Genomic DNA, 13,631 nt, shown 5'->3' with positions numbered 1-13,631 from the left:
AGTCACTTGAAACCTGGGAGGCGGAGGTTGTGGTGAGCTGAGATCCCACCACTGCACTCTAGCCTGGGTGACAGAGCAAGACTCCATCTCAAAAAAAAGAAAAGAAAAGAAAAGAAAAAAAGCTCTCTTCTAATAAGTCTACAGTAAAAATGCTAAGTGATGAACAGAATTTCATTGGTAACACTTTTTCGTTCTTAAGGACATAAAACAATGGGGTATCTGACCATCAGTGTGGTCTCAGATTTGATGAAATATGGTACACATGTGAACTTGTCTGTGTGCACACATCTAATTTGGTGTGGTACACATGGGTGCATGTATCTATACAAACACACCTGTGTTACACATGTGGGTGATTAAACATGGTACAGGTATATGCACGTGTGTAGGTACCCATATTATATGTGTACACACATGTGCATGTGTGTGGGTGCCTGTGTTGTATGTGTGTACACATGTGCATGTATGTGGATGTAACAGCAATATACTACTACCTGTGGTCTGAGCTGTCTGCCTTCCCCAGCCCTCCAGGGCTAACCCTCACAGTAGGCAGAGCTGGGTCTGGTTTACCTTGGGTTGGGACACTAAGACCTCACCAAGATGCCACGCTCAGGTGTGCACACACAGACAAGTTCACATGTGAACCATATTTCATCAAATCTAAGACTCCATGACGGTCAGATTCCCCATGATTTGATGCCATGGACCTGCCTCCGAGGTCACTAGTGAGGTGTTTAATGAGGTCTTGGAAGATGAGGCTGCTCTCAGGGGAGTGGAAGGAGAGCGCTGAGTCTCCTGACTTCTTTCTCAGTTGCTGCAGGCTCAGCTGCTCCATCTCCCCTCTCTCCCAAGCTCATGATCATGCCCTATATTTTAAAGGGCTGGTGTGGGTTCCAAGTGAGCACTTTTAGCTGCCTTTTAATCGGCACACCTCTTAAAGGGGTGGCTGTCTCTGGAGCTCCCTGGAGCCTGCAGGCTGGTCTGGGTGGTGCTCCAGAGATCCGGCTGCTCAGCCCACCTCATGCCCAGGCTGCGTGTGCAGAGTGGCTCCAGGGTGCACAGGGATGGACCCACCCAGCCCAACAGAGTCTCTTTCACAAGCCCACAGTGCTCAGCATTTATCACCCACAACCTATTTGTGAAACGCGGCAGCCTTGATGTCCCAGGCTGGCAACCTGTATGTAAATAGAGGCAGTGTGGAGGCCTGGGAAGGTCGAGCTCTGCTGCTTCTCACCACTGCATGGTCTTACCTCTTGGAGCTTGACTCTGCTCATCTGTGGGTGTGGAGGAAACAGCTTGCCGAGGCAGGAGGGTGGAGGGAAAAACAGACGTCAAGGCTTTGAAACCAGGCCTGGCCCACAGCATGTGCTCGATCAGCAGCATCCATTAGTTTAAAACTTATTTCAGCCAGGCACAACGGCTCAGGCCTATAATACCAGCTCTTTGGGAGGCTGAGGCAGGAGGATTGTTTGAGCTCAGTAATACAAAACCATCCTGAGCAACACAGTGAGACCCTGTCTATATGTATCTATATTTTCAAATTAAAAATTAGCTGGGTACAATCAGCCATGACTGTAGTCCCATCTACTTGGGAGGCTGAGGCAAGAGGATCATTTGAGTCCAGGAGGTCGAGGCTACAGTGAGCCATGATAGCACCACTGCACTCCAGCCTGGATGATAAAGCAAGACCCTATCTCTAAAAAGCGTGTGTGTGTGTATGTGTGGAGTGAGATGCTGTCCATGAAAGCAAAAGTGCTGTGTGAACCACAAAACTCTCTTCGCAGGAAGGGTGCTCACTATCACATATCTCTCGCACCAAGATTCCCAGCACTCCTCCTTCTGTGATGCACATCACTCTCTGCCCAGAGGGTTTGCTTTGAAAATTCCTGTGTATGACAATCGGAACTAATACCATAGGTCGGGGGTCTCAATCTGGCCAGTATGGACAATTTGACGTGGATGAGCTCAGTTGGGGGAGCTGTTCTGTGCATTTTAAGATGTTTAGCAGAATCCCTGGCCTCTACCGACTAGATGCCGGTAGCACCCCATCCCCTCTAGCTGTGATAATCAAAAAATAGCTCCAGATATTACCAAATGTCCCTGGTTAAGAACTACTGCTTGGGTGGGCGCCATGGCTCACACCTGTAATCCTAGCACTCTGGGAGGCCAAGGCAGGAGGATTGCTTGAGCCCAGGAGTTCAAGAACAGCCTGGGTAATATAGTAAGACCCTGTCTCTACTAAAAATTAAAAAAAAAAAAAAGAAAATTAGCCAAGCATGGTGGCATGTACCTGTGGTGCTTGGGAGGCTGAGTCAGGAGGATCCCTTGAGCCCAGTAGGTTGAGGCTGCACTGAGCCATGACTGCACCACTGTGCTTCAGCCTGGGTAACAAAGCAAGACCCTGTCTTTAAAAGAAAAAAAAAAGGCTGGGCACTTTGGCTCACACCTGTAATCCCAGCACTTTGGGAGACTGAGGTGAGCAGATCACTTGAGGTCAGTTGTTCGAGACCAGCCTGGCCAACGTAGCAAATCTCCATCACTACTAAAAATACAAAAATTACCCGGGTGTGGTGGCATGCCTGTAATCCCAGCTACTTGGGAGGCTGAAGCAGGAGAATTGCTTGAACCCAGGAGATGAAGTTTGCAGTCAGCTGAGATTGTACCACTGCACTCCAGCCTGGGCAACAGAGTGAGACTCCATCTCAAAAACATAAAATAAAATAACTTTTAAATATAATAAATAAAATCAACTTTAAAAAGAACTACTGCTTTACAGTGAATGAGTTTTTTTTACTTTTAGCAAAAGCAGTTTTGGGGAAGAGACATAAAAGAAGAGAAAAAGACCAAAAAGAGAGGGAAGAAGAGGATTGTCTGCTTCCAGTGTCAAGGAGAATAAGCTCCTTAGAGATTCATCTACCCAAAAGGAGAATGTCTGGCAAAGCCATACTCTCCACCAGCAGGAAAGCAGTTTTTGTGGTGTTCCAAACCAGCCTTTATGATGGATGTGTAACGCTTGTCAAGGGTAAACAAAATGCCACCCTTCCAGGCTGAGGCCACCAAGTCCCTGATCTGACAGCCAACTGCGCCAAAACCTCCCAGGTCTAAAAGGGGAAGCGAGCTCTCCTACACGGTCCATCTGAGCAGGCCCCAGGCTCAGAAAGGGGCTCTGAGGCAGGTCAGAGATGGTAGGACCCTACCATTTGCAGAGGTGCTAGCCAGTGTTGTCCCAGCAACCAACCCAACATCTATGTATTGTCAGTCAGGTGGAGCCGGGCGGGGGGTGGAGGTGGACCAGGCACCTATCATCCAGACAGGTCGGCTGCCAGGAGGGTTCCTAGAGGAAACAGAGACTGGAAGCTTCTGGCTACAACCTTGCTGGGAGGAAATGATGAAAGGGCCTCTCTGTCTCTCTTCTCACCCTCCCTGTGCTCCAGCTCCAGGCCCTAGGAGGTTCCCCCATCTCCCCATGTCCAAAGGGATCCTCACCCCAGAGAACTGGTCCATCACCCCCGGACCAGGAGAGGGCCCTAGGAATGGGCAGATCCACCTTGGATGCCACTATGGATGCCACTTAGGAGCTGTTCTCATGCCTCTTCTTTACGCCACAGTCCACGCTGCTGCCTCCCCAGCTATCCCGCCACACCTAGATGCCAGGGAGGTCTCTGCAGGCTTCTGTCACCTGTCACCACACACCTGGGTCTCCTTCCTCAACCCTACCCCCACAACCCTGCTGTGCTATCTGCCACCCTGGCCCGCATGCCCTCCCCTCTCCGAATTGCCCTCTCCCTCAAGGCAGGCTCAGCAATGAGCCCCTGTAGACACCCCCCCTCTCTCTACAACCCCACAGGGACAGTATCCCCTCTAAGCTCCTTGGTATTGGTACCATTCTCCATGGTTCCCTGGTTATTCCAAAGGACTAAGGCTTGTTTCTGCAGCCAGACCAAAACTAGGACGGGAGCCTCTGTCTGTGATACAAGGCACACAACGGGTGCTCACTAAATGCTGAAAACAACTACCCCTTTATGCTTCAAAGTGCTTAAATGGTTCTCTAGTCCTGAGATTTGAAGAAGTCTTAAGGAAGATGACCCAGTATAGATGGGGAAACAGGCACAGAGAATGACAGCACCCAGCAGCATGTGCGGAAAGGTTAAGGGGGGAGCCTGGTCACATCATCTGAAGCTGCAGGAATATCCACAGCACCTCCCCAGGTCAATGCAAAAGACACATGGAAGGCAGGGCCACCTGGACTGTCCCTCCAGCTGCCCCTGACAGCAGTGTCCGGGGCCTCGTCAGACAACTTTGGGTGCTTCACTAATGGCTTCTGCCCCCTCCTCCCTGGGTTAAGAGCACAATGGGACTATCCATCCCAGGAACTAGATCTCCTCTCTCTGGTCCCGCCAGCCCAGACCTGGCCCCGGAAATCAGGATCAGAAATGGTCACAGCAGACAGGTGCTCCAAGAGGAATGCAAAGGCAAGCTGTTATTACTGGCCCCATGGAAATCCCCTAAGGGTATTCGAGCATCAAGCATCCCAGCCGAATAAAAGCTCCCACACAATGGACAGGATGAGCTGCTAGTCCCCAGGGAGGCAAACTGTCGGTCCCCATCTGCTCACCTTCCCTTGCTGGGAAGTTTGGCTGTCCATCCTCTGCACCTGTTCAGAGGAAGCCTGAACCCCATACCGCCCACATACCCGCCATGGCAGCAGCAGGTTTGCAAGGTCACAACTCCTTTAAGCCACAGTCTATCTCAATGCTGTGAGCCTCTCTCCCCAAGAGGAACTAGGCTTCCCTCAGAGGAAGCTCTGCCTCAACTGTGCCCCTCACCCATCCCAGGCCCTTTCTATTCCCACATTCACAGGGCAACCCAGCAGTGAGCAGAAGACCCAGCCTCTAATGGCCTTCCAGAACTTCTGAGAAGATCATTACTCTCCTCACCCACTTTCTGACAGGTTGTGGGGAGAGGGAAGGCAGGACCAAGACTATCCAAACAGCAAGGCAGGCCCTCGTGGCCCGCTCGTGGCCCCGTCTTCAGTGGAAGCTGACAATGTTCCCTGGCCACAGCTTTGAGTCATGCATGAGTCAGAAGTCAAGGGTCAAAAGTCAGAACGTGTTAATTTGGCCAAGAAGGTTAGAATGGGTCACTGAACCTGCCTTCCTCCAACAGTAAAGTCCTAGGGACATCGGGGGAACACCAGGGAAGGAGGATAGGTGGGCAGCTGGCCTCCACATCATGAACATCAAGGGCTCAGAGAGAACTTCCCACCCGCTCCTGCCACCATCCACGTGGTCTCATAGCTCCAGATTGGAGGGCTTCCCAGCCCCTTCTGAATGCATCATGTTTCAGGCCAAGCCAGCCCTGGAATGCCAAGTTTCAAAAGTACACTTTGCTCGATGGAAAGAAACATCTCGACTTATAGCCCATCAAAAGACCTCTTCCGGTTTCCAAGGGAAACTCCTAAATTCTGCCTGGGGAACAAGTTCCCATCTACTCTCCCCACTACCTTCCAAACTTCGCTGCCTTCAGCTCTCCACCTCAGCGGTGGGTTTCACTGTTTTTCCGATAGCCCCAAAGAGCATCCCCTCCACCCTCACCCCCACCATTTGAGCTGACTCTCTTAGAACCCTTATTAGGGGCTCAGACCAGGCCACCCAGTGGGTCTGGGAGGGGCCTTGCTGAGGGCACACAGTGCCCAGAAGCCACGCATGTGGAGCCCCTCGCCAAGCAGAGACCATAGGAGCTGGCACAGGTCATGGCCCCTCCAGGACATACATGCATGCAAGCACTCCGTCTCCTGGGGTCCTTCTCCCAGCCTGTGTGAGGGCCCATTTGGAACCCCAGCGTTAGGATACAGATCAGTGTAAGCTGAAGACATCTGAAAGCCAACAGATGCAGAAAGAAGCCTTCTCAGCTTCCCTTAAAAGCAGCAGCAACTGGGAAAGAGGTTGTTGGAAATCCCCTTAAGGGAATTTCATGGTCATAAAGACAGAAATACCACTTGACCCTGCTTAAGTAAACATCACAGACTTCATCTCCCGTCTCTTCTCCTAAAGACCCACTTGTCTTTCCTAAAGAAACCTTTCTCCCTTCTCACTTTCTCTCCCTATTAAGCTAAGAATATAAGCCCCAGGTTTTGTTTGTTTCTTTCTTTTCTTTCTTTTTTTTTTTTTTTTTTTTTTTTTTTTGAGACTGCAGTCTCCCTCTGTGGCCCAGGCTGGAGTGCAATGGCCCGATCTTGGCACACCGCAGCCTCCACCTCCCGGGTTCAAGCAATTCTCCCGTCTCAGCCTCCTGAGCAGCTGGAACTATAGGCACACACCACCATACCCAGCTAATTTTTGTATTTTTAGTAAAGACAGGGTTTCACCATATTGGTCAGGCTGGTCTCAAACTCCTGACCTTGGTGATCCGCCTGCCTCAGCCTCCCAAAGTGCTGGGATTACATGCATGAGCCACTGCACCTGGCCAAGCTCTCAGTTTTCACCACCCCTTTGAGGTACTCATCATAGAGTAACCCTATATACAAGGAACTGGCAAATCAACTCTTTTCTCCTGCCAGTCTGTCTCTTTCAGTTTAACTCACAAGCCCTCCAGAACTGAACATAAGAGTGTAGGGAAAAGCTTTTCTGCCATAACAGCTGGGTCACCAGCCACAGACAGCACCAGCTGGCACCAGGCCTGGGGAAGAGTGTGAGCTCTGGAGTGGACACAGCAGTGCTCAGATCCCAGCCCTGCAGCCTATCAGATGGGAGACTAGCAAGTTACAGCCTGTCTCTGTACCCCAGTTTCTATGTAAGGACATTGAGGCTACTCAGACCTCTCGTAGGGTTATGGGGAGACTTATGTAAATGAGGTAGAGTTTACAAAGAGTCTGGCTCCCTCCCAGTGGTTGCTCAAAAACAATGCTAATAATTTCTACAATGATATTCTTTTTTTTTTTTTTTTTTAATTCTAGAGACAGGGTCTTACTCTGTTGGCAGGGTAGAGTGTAGTGGCACAATCACAGCTCACTGTAGCCTTGACCTCCTGGGCTCCAGCCATCCTCCCACCTCAACCTCCTGAGTAGCTGGGTCTACAGTTGTGCACCACCTTGCCTGGCTAATTTTGTAAATTTTTTTATAGAAACGGGGACTTGCTATGCCCAGGCTGGTCTTGAACTCCTGCCCTCAAGCAATCTTCCTGTCTTGGACTCCCAAAGTGCTAGGATTATAGGTGTGAGTCATGGCACCCGGCTTGCAATTAGATCTTTTGCAGTGGTGTGCAGACATACAGCAGTATAAGCTCAGAGGACAGGGACTGTGTTTTCTCTGCCTTTTGTGTTCCCCACTGTGGAAGCCATTCTTCCTGTCTGCATGCTGTGCTGCTTGCCTTCTGGGCACAGGTCCTGCTGCACCTCACCCCCATACACAGCGGCAAGCTGTGGCCCAGTAGACCCAAACCAACCTTCTAGACACAGCAGTTAGTACAGGGATAGCCACGTGTCCCACCCTAGTCAGTCTTCCCTAGGAGGGCAAGAAACAGCCTTCTGGCATTTGGGTCCTAAGCGTGAGCACCTGGGGTGTTCCATTTCCCGTCATGGGGAGAAAGCCCATCTGCTGCTGGGCTCCGCTGACAAGCACGGGCCAGCAGAGTAGGAGAACGTGCCCTAAGGAGCCTGAAGCCCTCGTCCTGTGGTCCCTGGGGCTCCTGCCCCGCAGCTTCTAGCTGTGGGCACATCAGCAGCTCCCAGCCAATAGACCCCTCTTTGGTTTCAGCTAGTGTGAGCTGGGTCTGTCACCTGCAACCACAAGAACCCTGACTCCCACCCCACCCCACCCAATACCTAGCCCCACGGAGGGCCCACAGAGGTAGCACTGCACCCAGCTCCGAACAAATGAATGGATGTCAGCCAAGGCTGGCAGTGAAGCCATCTGGGGAGCAGGGCTCTAGCAAACCTGATCCACCCTCCAGAACCTGCCGACACCGCAGTCCAACCAAGAGTTAAGGGGCGGAGCAACAGAATTCGTGGAGGTCCCTCAGGGTACCTCTGAAAGAGTTTCTCTGAAAGATGAGAGAAAGAATGGAGCAGATCACCCAAGACAGCTTTGTGGTCCCCCCCAGACAACCCACCCCCGCCACTGCCCCAAGCACTCTCACTCTCCTAACCCCAGCCAGAATCCTGGAAGTGAGGAGTAGGTGGCAGAACAGAGCTATGGAAGAGACAGAATCCCACCACACTGCTGTGAGGGCTGTAACCCAGTCCAATCCAGGGCTGTGGCCTGGGAGATGCTGCCACTCCGCTAGTTCCAGGAATGGGGGCAGAGATTTTTAAGCAGAGCAAGTCATCAGACTCCTCACACCTGGTCAGGCCCCAGACCACAGAATAAAAACTTGTACTTCAATGGAAGGCAGGCACTGCCGCAGCGCGCCTTTCCCCCTTATCGGAATCAGACGCAGAGAAAGCGCCCTTACGGCAGAGAGCACCATGGGTCACTAAGAGCAACGCAAAATTCCTGTCTGCACACAGGCAGGTTCCATCTTCTCTGGCAGAGGCTAAACAGCCTTCCCTCCCACCCTACACAACACTAATTTTGTCTCCTTTTGCACATTCATTGTAAAATTCCTCATCTATAATGTTTCTGTCCTTGGGTTCTCTTTTGAATGAGTTATAACATCTGCCTGGTTCCCTCATTAATGAGTAGAGTCAAATCTTTAACACATGTTCCTTTTTATTTCTCTATGAGAGTCATGAGTTTACCTTTTCCTGAAAATCATCTTTTAACAAAGTGAAGGCTTCTGGGGCTGCAGTAGGGCCTGGCTTACAGTCCCGGGGTCTTCAGGCCCAGCTTTGGGCAGTAGGACCCAGGCTCCTACCACTCTTGGTCATCCTGAGGTCTCCCCTGCCCCTTTCCCCTTTCCTGCCCTTCCTCTTGTCCCCCACCTGCTGGCTCCAGAGGCCAAACCTGGCTCTCAGCATGGCCTCCCACTAATGGGGTCGGTCCCCAGCTGTGGCCTCAGGCAGGGCCTGTGATTTGTGGAGACTGGGTGGGTGGTCGAGTGTTCCAGGATGGTGGGTGTGTTCAGATTCACAGGCATCCTCTCCCTCCTCTCCCTCTCTCTTTCTCAAACAACTCCATGTGGTAGCCTTTGCTCTTTCTGTCCAAAACCACACACTAAGCTCCTGGGATGGAAGAAGTGTCCACATACAGAGGCGACCAGGGACAGACTTTCTAGCCCCCCACCTGCTCCCTGGGCTGCTGTAATTGGAACTGATCTCTGCTCCTGTTCTTTTATTGATGTTGACATTGCAGAGAGAACTCTGCTGCTCTCTGCTTCCACCATCTCAATGGGTGCCAGCCACCTGCTTTTCTCATAGATGCCATTCACCTCCACGTTTACCAATCACCTGTCAGGTCTCAGACCCTGTGCTGTGTGTGCTGTTGGGGTTCCTAAAAAGACAAAGCCCCTCCCCTCAAGGAACTCACCTTCCCAAACCCAGGTGAGGAACAACTTATACACGCAAAAACAAACAATGTAACAATAATAATGACAGAAAACATTACTTGAGTACCCACTATGTGCGAGGCACGTGCTAGATACCCTGGATACTAAATCTTCACAAACCCAAGAGCAGACACTATTATGAAAAAGCAGAGACTCTAAGGGGCTAAACTGTAGCAGACACAAACTGGGGTGCCAGGACAGCTCAGAACAATTTCTCCAGCAGCCATGGCTGTGTCTAACCCCTCTCCAGCCTTGGAGCACTGATGCTCTCCCTCTCTAACGTATAGTGATCAGCCCAAAGAGTGGCATGTGACCCAGGTTAGGCCAATCAGAGTCCTGCCCTGGGAGATTTTTGCCTGGGAACCAGAGGGGAAACTCCTTTTGTCTCCAGCCATGGATGGGGATAGGAGTCAGCGTTGTGTTGTCAGTGGCCAGAATGTCTGGTAGAGAAGTTGGTCAGAGAGAATCAGGATGTCACAGAGAGATAAGCGAGCCTGAAAACTTCCTCTAGTTCCAATTACTCTCACAATCAGCTCCAATCTGTCCCTCCCTGAGTCTGACCCATGAACCAAGAAATTACCACGTTTGTCTTAATCTAGATTGAGTTGGTTTTTCATCATTTGCATCCTATGATGAGCAACAAGGTTCCCTGCCCAAGGTCACAGAGACATCAAGGGGCTGTCCCCCTAGCGACCACCTCATCAAAGGTGCAGCCAGATTACGGACCCAGGCAACACCCTACCAACATTTCCAGGGGAACTGACATGACATGGGATTGACATTTCTCCCCATCAACTGTTCCATTCCCAGAAATGCATGACCAGTCACTTCACGAAGGTCACAGTACTATCACCAACCACCGCCCACTGACAGCATATGCTCTGCATGGCCATGCTGTGCGCCGGGCACTCGTTTTATCCTCCCCAAAACCTCTGGTAGTAAGTACTGTTAATGCTGCTTGCAAAGTGCAGAAGGAGATACTCCAGAAGGTTCTTAACTCGCCCCCAAAGTCACAAAGACAGGAAGGGGCCGAGTCAGACTGTGTGCTCTTGGTCGATTCACTAATATTCCTCTTAGTGCAGTAGCGCAATCAATTGCACATCCCTCACAGCCTGTCAGCACTGCCCATGTTAGACTGAGGATAAGGCGACTCTATCCCGGCCCTGGCATACTGCAGTCATCTGTCGGTCTGGATGATTATGCAGCTAGCCAACCTCTTTATCCTCTCCAAACAGGCCTAGGGGCAGAGGGCCCTAACATCAAGGCCAGTGAGGGCTGGAAGCTTTGGCCTTCAAAAGAGGCCTCGCTCAAATTCTTCAGGACCCACCACATACATATCTTCTTTCTTAGCTCTGGTATTCCAGATGAATGTTTATGATGAGCCATTAACCTGGTCACCTTGCAGGGGCTCAGAGGTGAAGGGCATGCTGCCTCCTGTTGATGTGGCATTTTCCCTTGTGCACTGCTGCCCACCTTCTCCCCGCCTGGACTGCACAGCGTCCTATGCTGAGCTGGGGTCTATCCCAGTGGGTCACCTGCCTCCGGTACTGCACTTCACAGGGGAGGGCTGAGGGTCTGGCCCCCATCCCCAGCATCTGACCCCTGACTGCACTATTTCTACCTTGGGTCTCACTTCACCCAGACAGGTCCCCATCCTTTCCCAGAACCACACAGCCACAGGCACCCTGACAAAGGCCCCATGCTTTGACCCCCCTTTCCCTCTTGTTCTCCCTCGTCTCTGCCCCTTTAGCCCAGGGATGCTCACTCGGGGCTACCTGTGGCCTACAGTGTGTTTTGTTTGGCATCCACAGTCGGTTTCTCTTTTAACATTTAAAAACTGGAAATGTTCACTTAAATATCTGGATTAAAATTTTCCATAATAAAATTTTTAAACACTTTTTAAAAAACTACATTTCTGACTTTTCTTGAAAAACTAGGTTTTCTGTGACGAGAGTCCTGTATCTCTGCAGGACAACTGCAGGCAGCAGCTGAGGGCACGGGCTCTCTGCTTCGCCGCGGTCTTAGAATCTGCCCACATCCCTGATTGTCCTTGCCTGTCTGCGCACACCCAACGCCCGCGTCAGGGCGTCAGGACCCACTTCACAGATTGACAGCTCCTTGGCCAGTCTCCCCAGCCTGGGGTTGGGCATTTTTTCCAGATGATGAGTCCCAGGGAAGTCCCTTCAACTCCAACACAAGCAAGGCTCCGGGCCACACCTGAGCCAGACTCTGAATGTGTCCAAGCCCAGAACCCCCTGTCCACAGGCTCCAGCGCAGGAGGCCAGGTGGGTCACCTCAGCCCAGGTATGTCCAGCTGGGATCAGGCCACAGCCTGGGACACAAGTCAGGCCAATTCAGGCTCATTACACTATCGAACCTGGCTGCCAAGGGTGTGCCTGCTGGGCTAAGGAGTAAGCAATGACTCCCCCAAGTCCACCTAAAAAATACCAGGCCCCAGAAACTTCCATTTGGATCAGCACTGGGGCCCACTCCACCCCACTCCCCTAAGTCCCAGGACACGTGGACACTCACGATATTCATGAGGGTGAGGACGTAGTTCTGCACATGCTCCTTGCCATGGAAGCGAACCACCGAGTCATCCACCACCAGCAGCACCTCGATGCTGTAGCTGCCTGGCTTGGCATGCCGCCGCTTCCGCTCTGTGTCGCCCAGCTGGTCCCCTACCAGGCCCAGCAGGTTGGGAAGGTCTCCCAGGCCAAAGGCTGGAACCAAGACAGGAAGAGAGTGAGGTCCAACCCACAGGAGAGGCTGTCACTGTCATATTACCCACCACCTACCTCTGGCTCCATCACGGGCACCCCTTTCCCTGCCTCTGTAAGTAAAGCAGTATGAGGCATCGTTCCATACCAGGTCAACTCATGGGCAAGAACCATTTTCCTGCCATGAGGGCAGGGCTAAGTCTTTGAAGCAATGAGTAGCAGAGTGGGGAGAACTGACCCAGAGCAGAATGCCTGGGTTCCAGGAGCCACTCATCCTATCTCTCTGGGCATCCCAGGCCCCATGCCTCGCTCCTCTGGCCTCCATCGCCTCTCCTATAACACGAGGATGAACCACCCTTTATCTCTAACACACAACGTTGCTGTAAAAATCAAAGCTGGCAATATCTCCATAAAGGAAAAAAGTCATGGGGCTACTGTGGCCTCCACAGGGCATCTGAGGAACTCTCGGCTACTCCTGTGAGCCCCGAGCCTCTCAAATCCCACCCAGGAACTGTCAGTGACCCCAGATTTCACCATCGCTGCTTTGTCCTTTTGGCTAAAAGCAAAATAGCATTTATTAACTTGTATTATATAATCCAAGAGTTACTAAACTTTTTCTGTAAAGGACCAGATAAATATTTTAGGCTCTCTGGGTCATTCATTCTCGGTCACAACCATTCGATTCTGCCACTGAAGCACAAAATCAGCCGCAGAAGAGACTGTGAGTGTGTCTGTGTTCCAGTCCAACCTCCTCTACAAGACAGCTGCCAGGCGGTATCTGGCCCTGGGGCTTACCTTTACTGACCTCTAATCTAATCTAATGCAAACCAACCTAATCTAATCTTTACAACAACTCTATCAGATTGTTGTCCCCATTACACTGGTGAACACATCGAAGTTCAAAGATGTTAAGTAGCTTCTCTTGTGGGTCTGTCTGAATCAAAAGCCCATGCTTTGAAACATTACCAACGATGCCGCCATGTAGAAGGGTAACACCTTGAGTGCTGTCAGTCATCTATGCTACAGCCTGAATGAAGATAAACTCTGCTGGGGCGGTGGAGTGAGGGTACGTGGAGACGTCGCAGGGAAAGCTAAGAAGGCAGGACAGGAGGCTGGGGTCTCTCAAGAAGGCTCCAGAGACTTAACTCTTAATGACTTTCCCCCCATCTCACTCTGAAGTTTTGATACTCGTACCATTAATTTCTAAGAACCTTCATTTATCCACAGGTGTTTGAGAGCTCCCCAGATAGGAGGCTGGGACTGAGGATGTAAAAAGGCCACCACGCTATCCCCAGCATGTATCAGGGCTGTGGCAGCAGGAGGGGCCCCGCACTATTCAATGGATGGACGGGGGTAGGTGATAAAGGCCTGGCCTCTGCCCTTGAGCCCACTGCCTAGCAGAGGGGACAAATAAGAAATTGGATTGTA

The 13,631-nt window shown here is 51.3% G+C and overlaps 1 protein-coding gene across 2 annotated transcripts in view; it reads right to left on the bottom strand.

Moving 5' to 3' along the window:
• The window catches only part of ADAMTS14 (ADAM metallopeptidase with thrombospondin type 1 motif, 14), an 85,727-nt gene that overhangs the window by 40,921 nt on the left and 31,175 nt on the right, over nt 1-13,631 (bottom strand). For both annotated transcript variants that reach the window (XM_011927504.1, XM_011927513.1), the window contains exon 3: nt 12,016-12,206. In XM_011927504.1, the coding sequence (XP_011782894.1) occupies nt 12,016-12,206 (191 nt within the window). The remainder of the gene's footprint in view (nt 1-12,015; nt 12,207-13,631) is intronic.

The sequence above is a fragment of the Colobus angolensis genome, unplaced genomic scaffold (genome assembly GCF_000951035.1).
Source record: "Colobus angolensis palliatus isolate OR3802 unplaced genomic scaffold, Cang.pa_1.0 Scaffold12, whole genome shotgun sequence".
Classification (NCBI taxonomy): domain Eukaryota; kingdom Metazoa; phylum Chordata; class Mammalia; order Primates; family Cercopithecidae; genus Colobus; species Colobus angolensis.
Note: the sequence above shows the minus strand (reverse complement) of the source record. Positions and strands in the feature narration are given on the sequence as shown.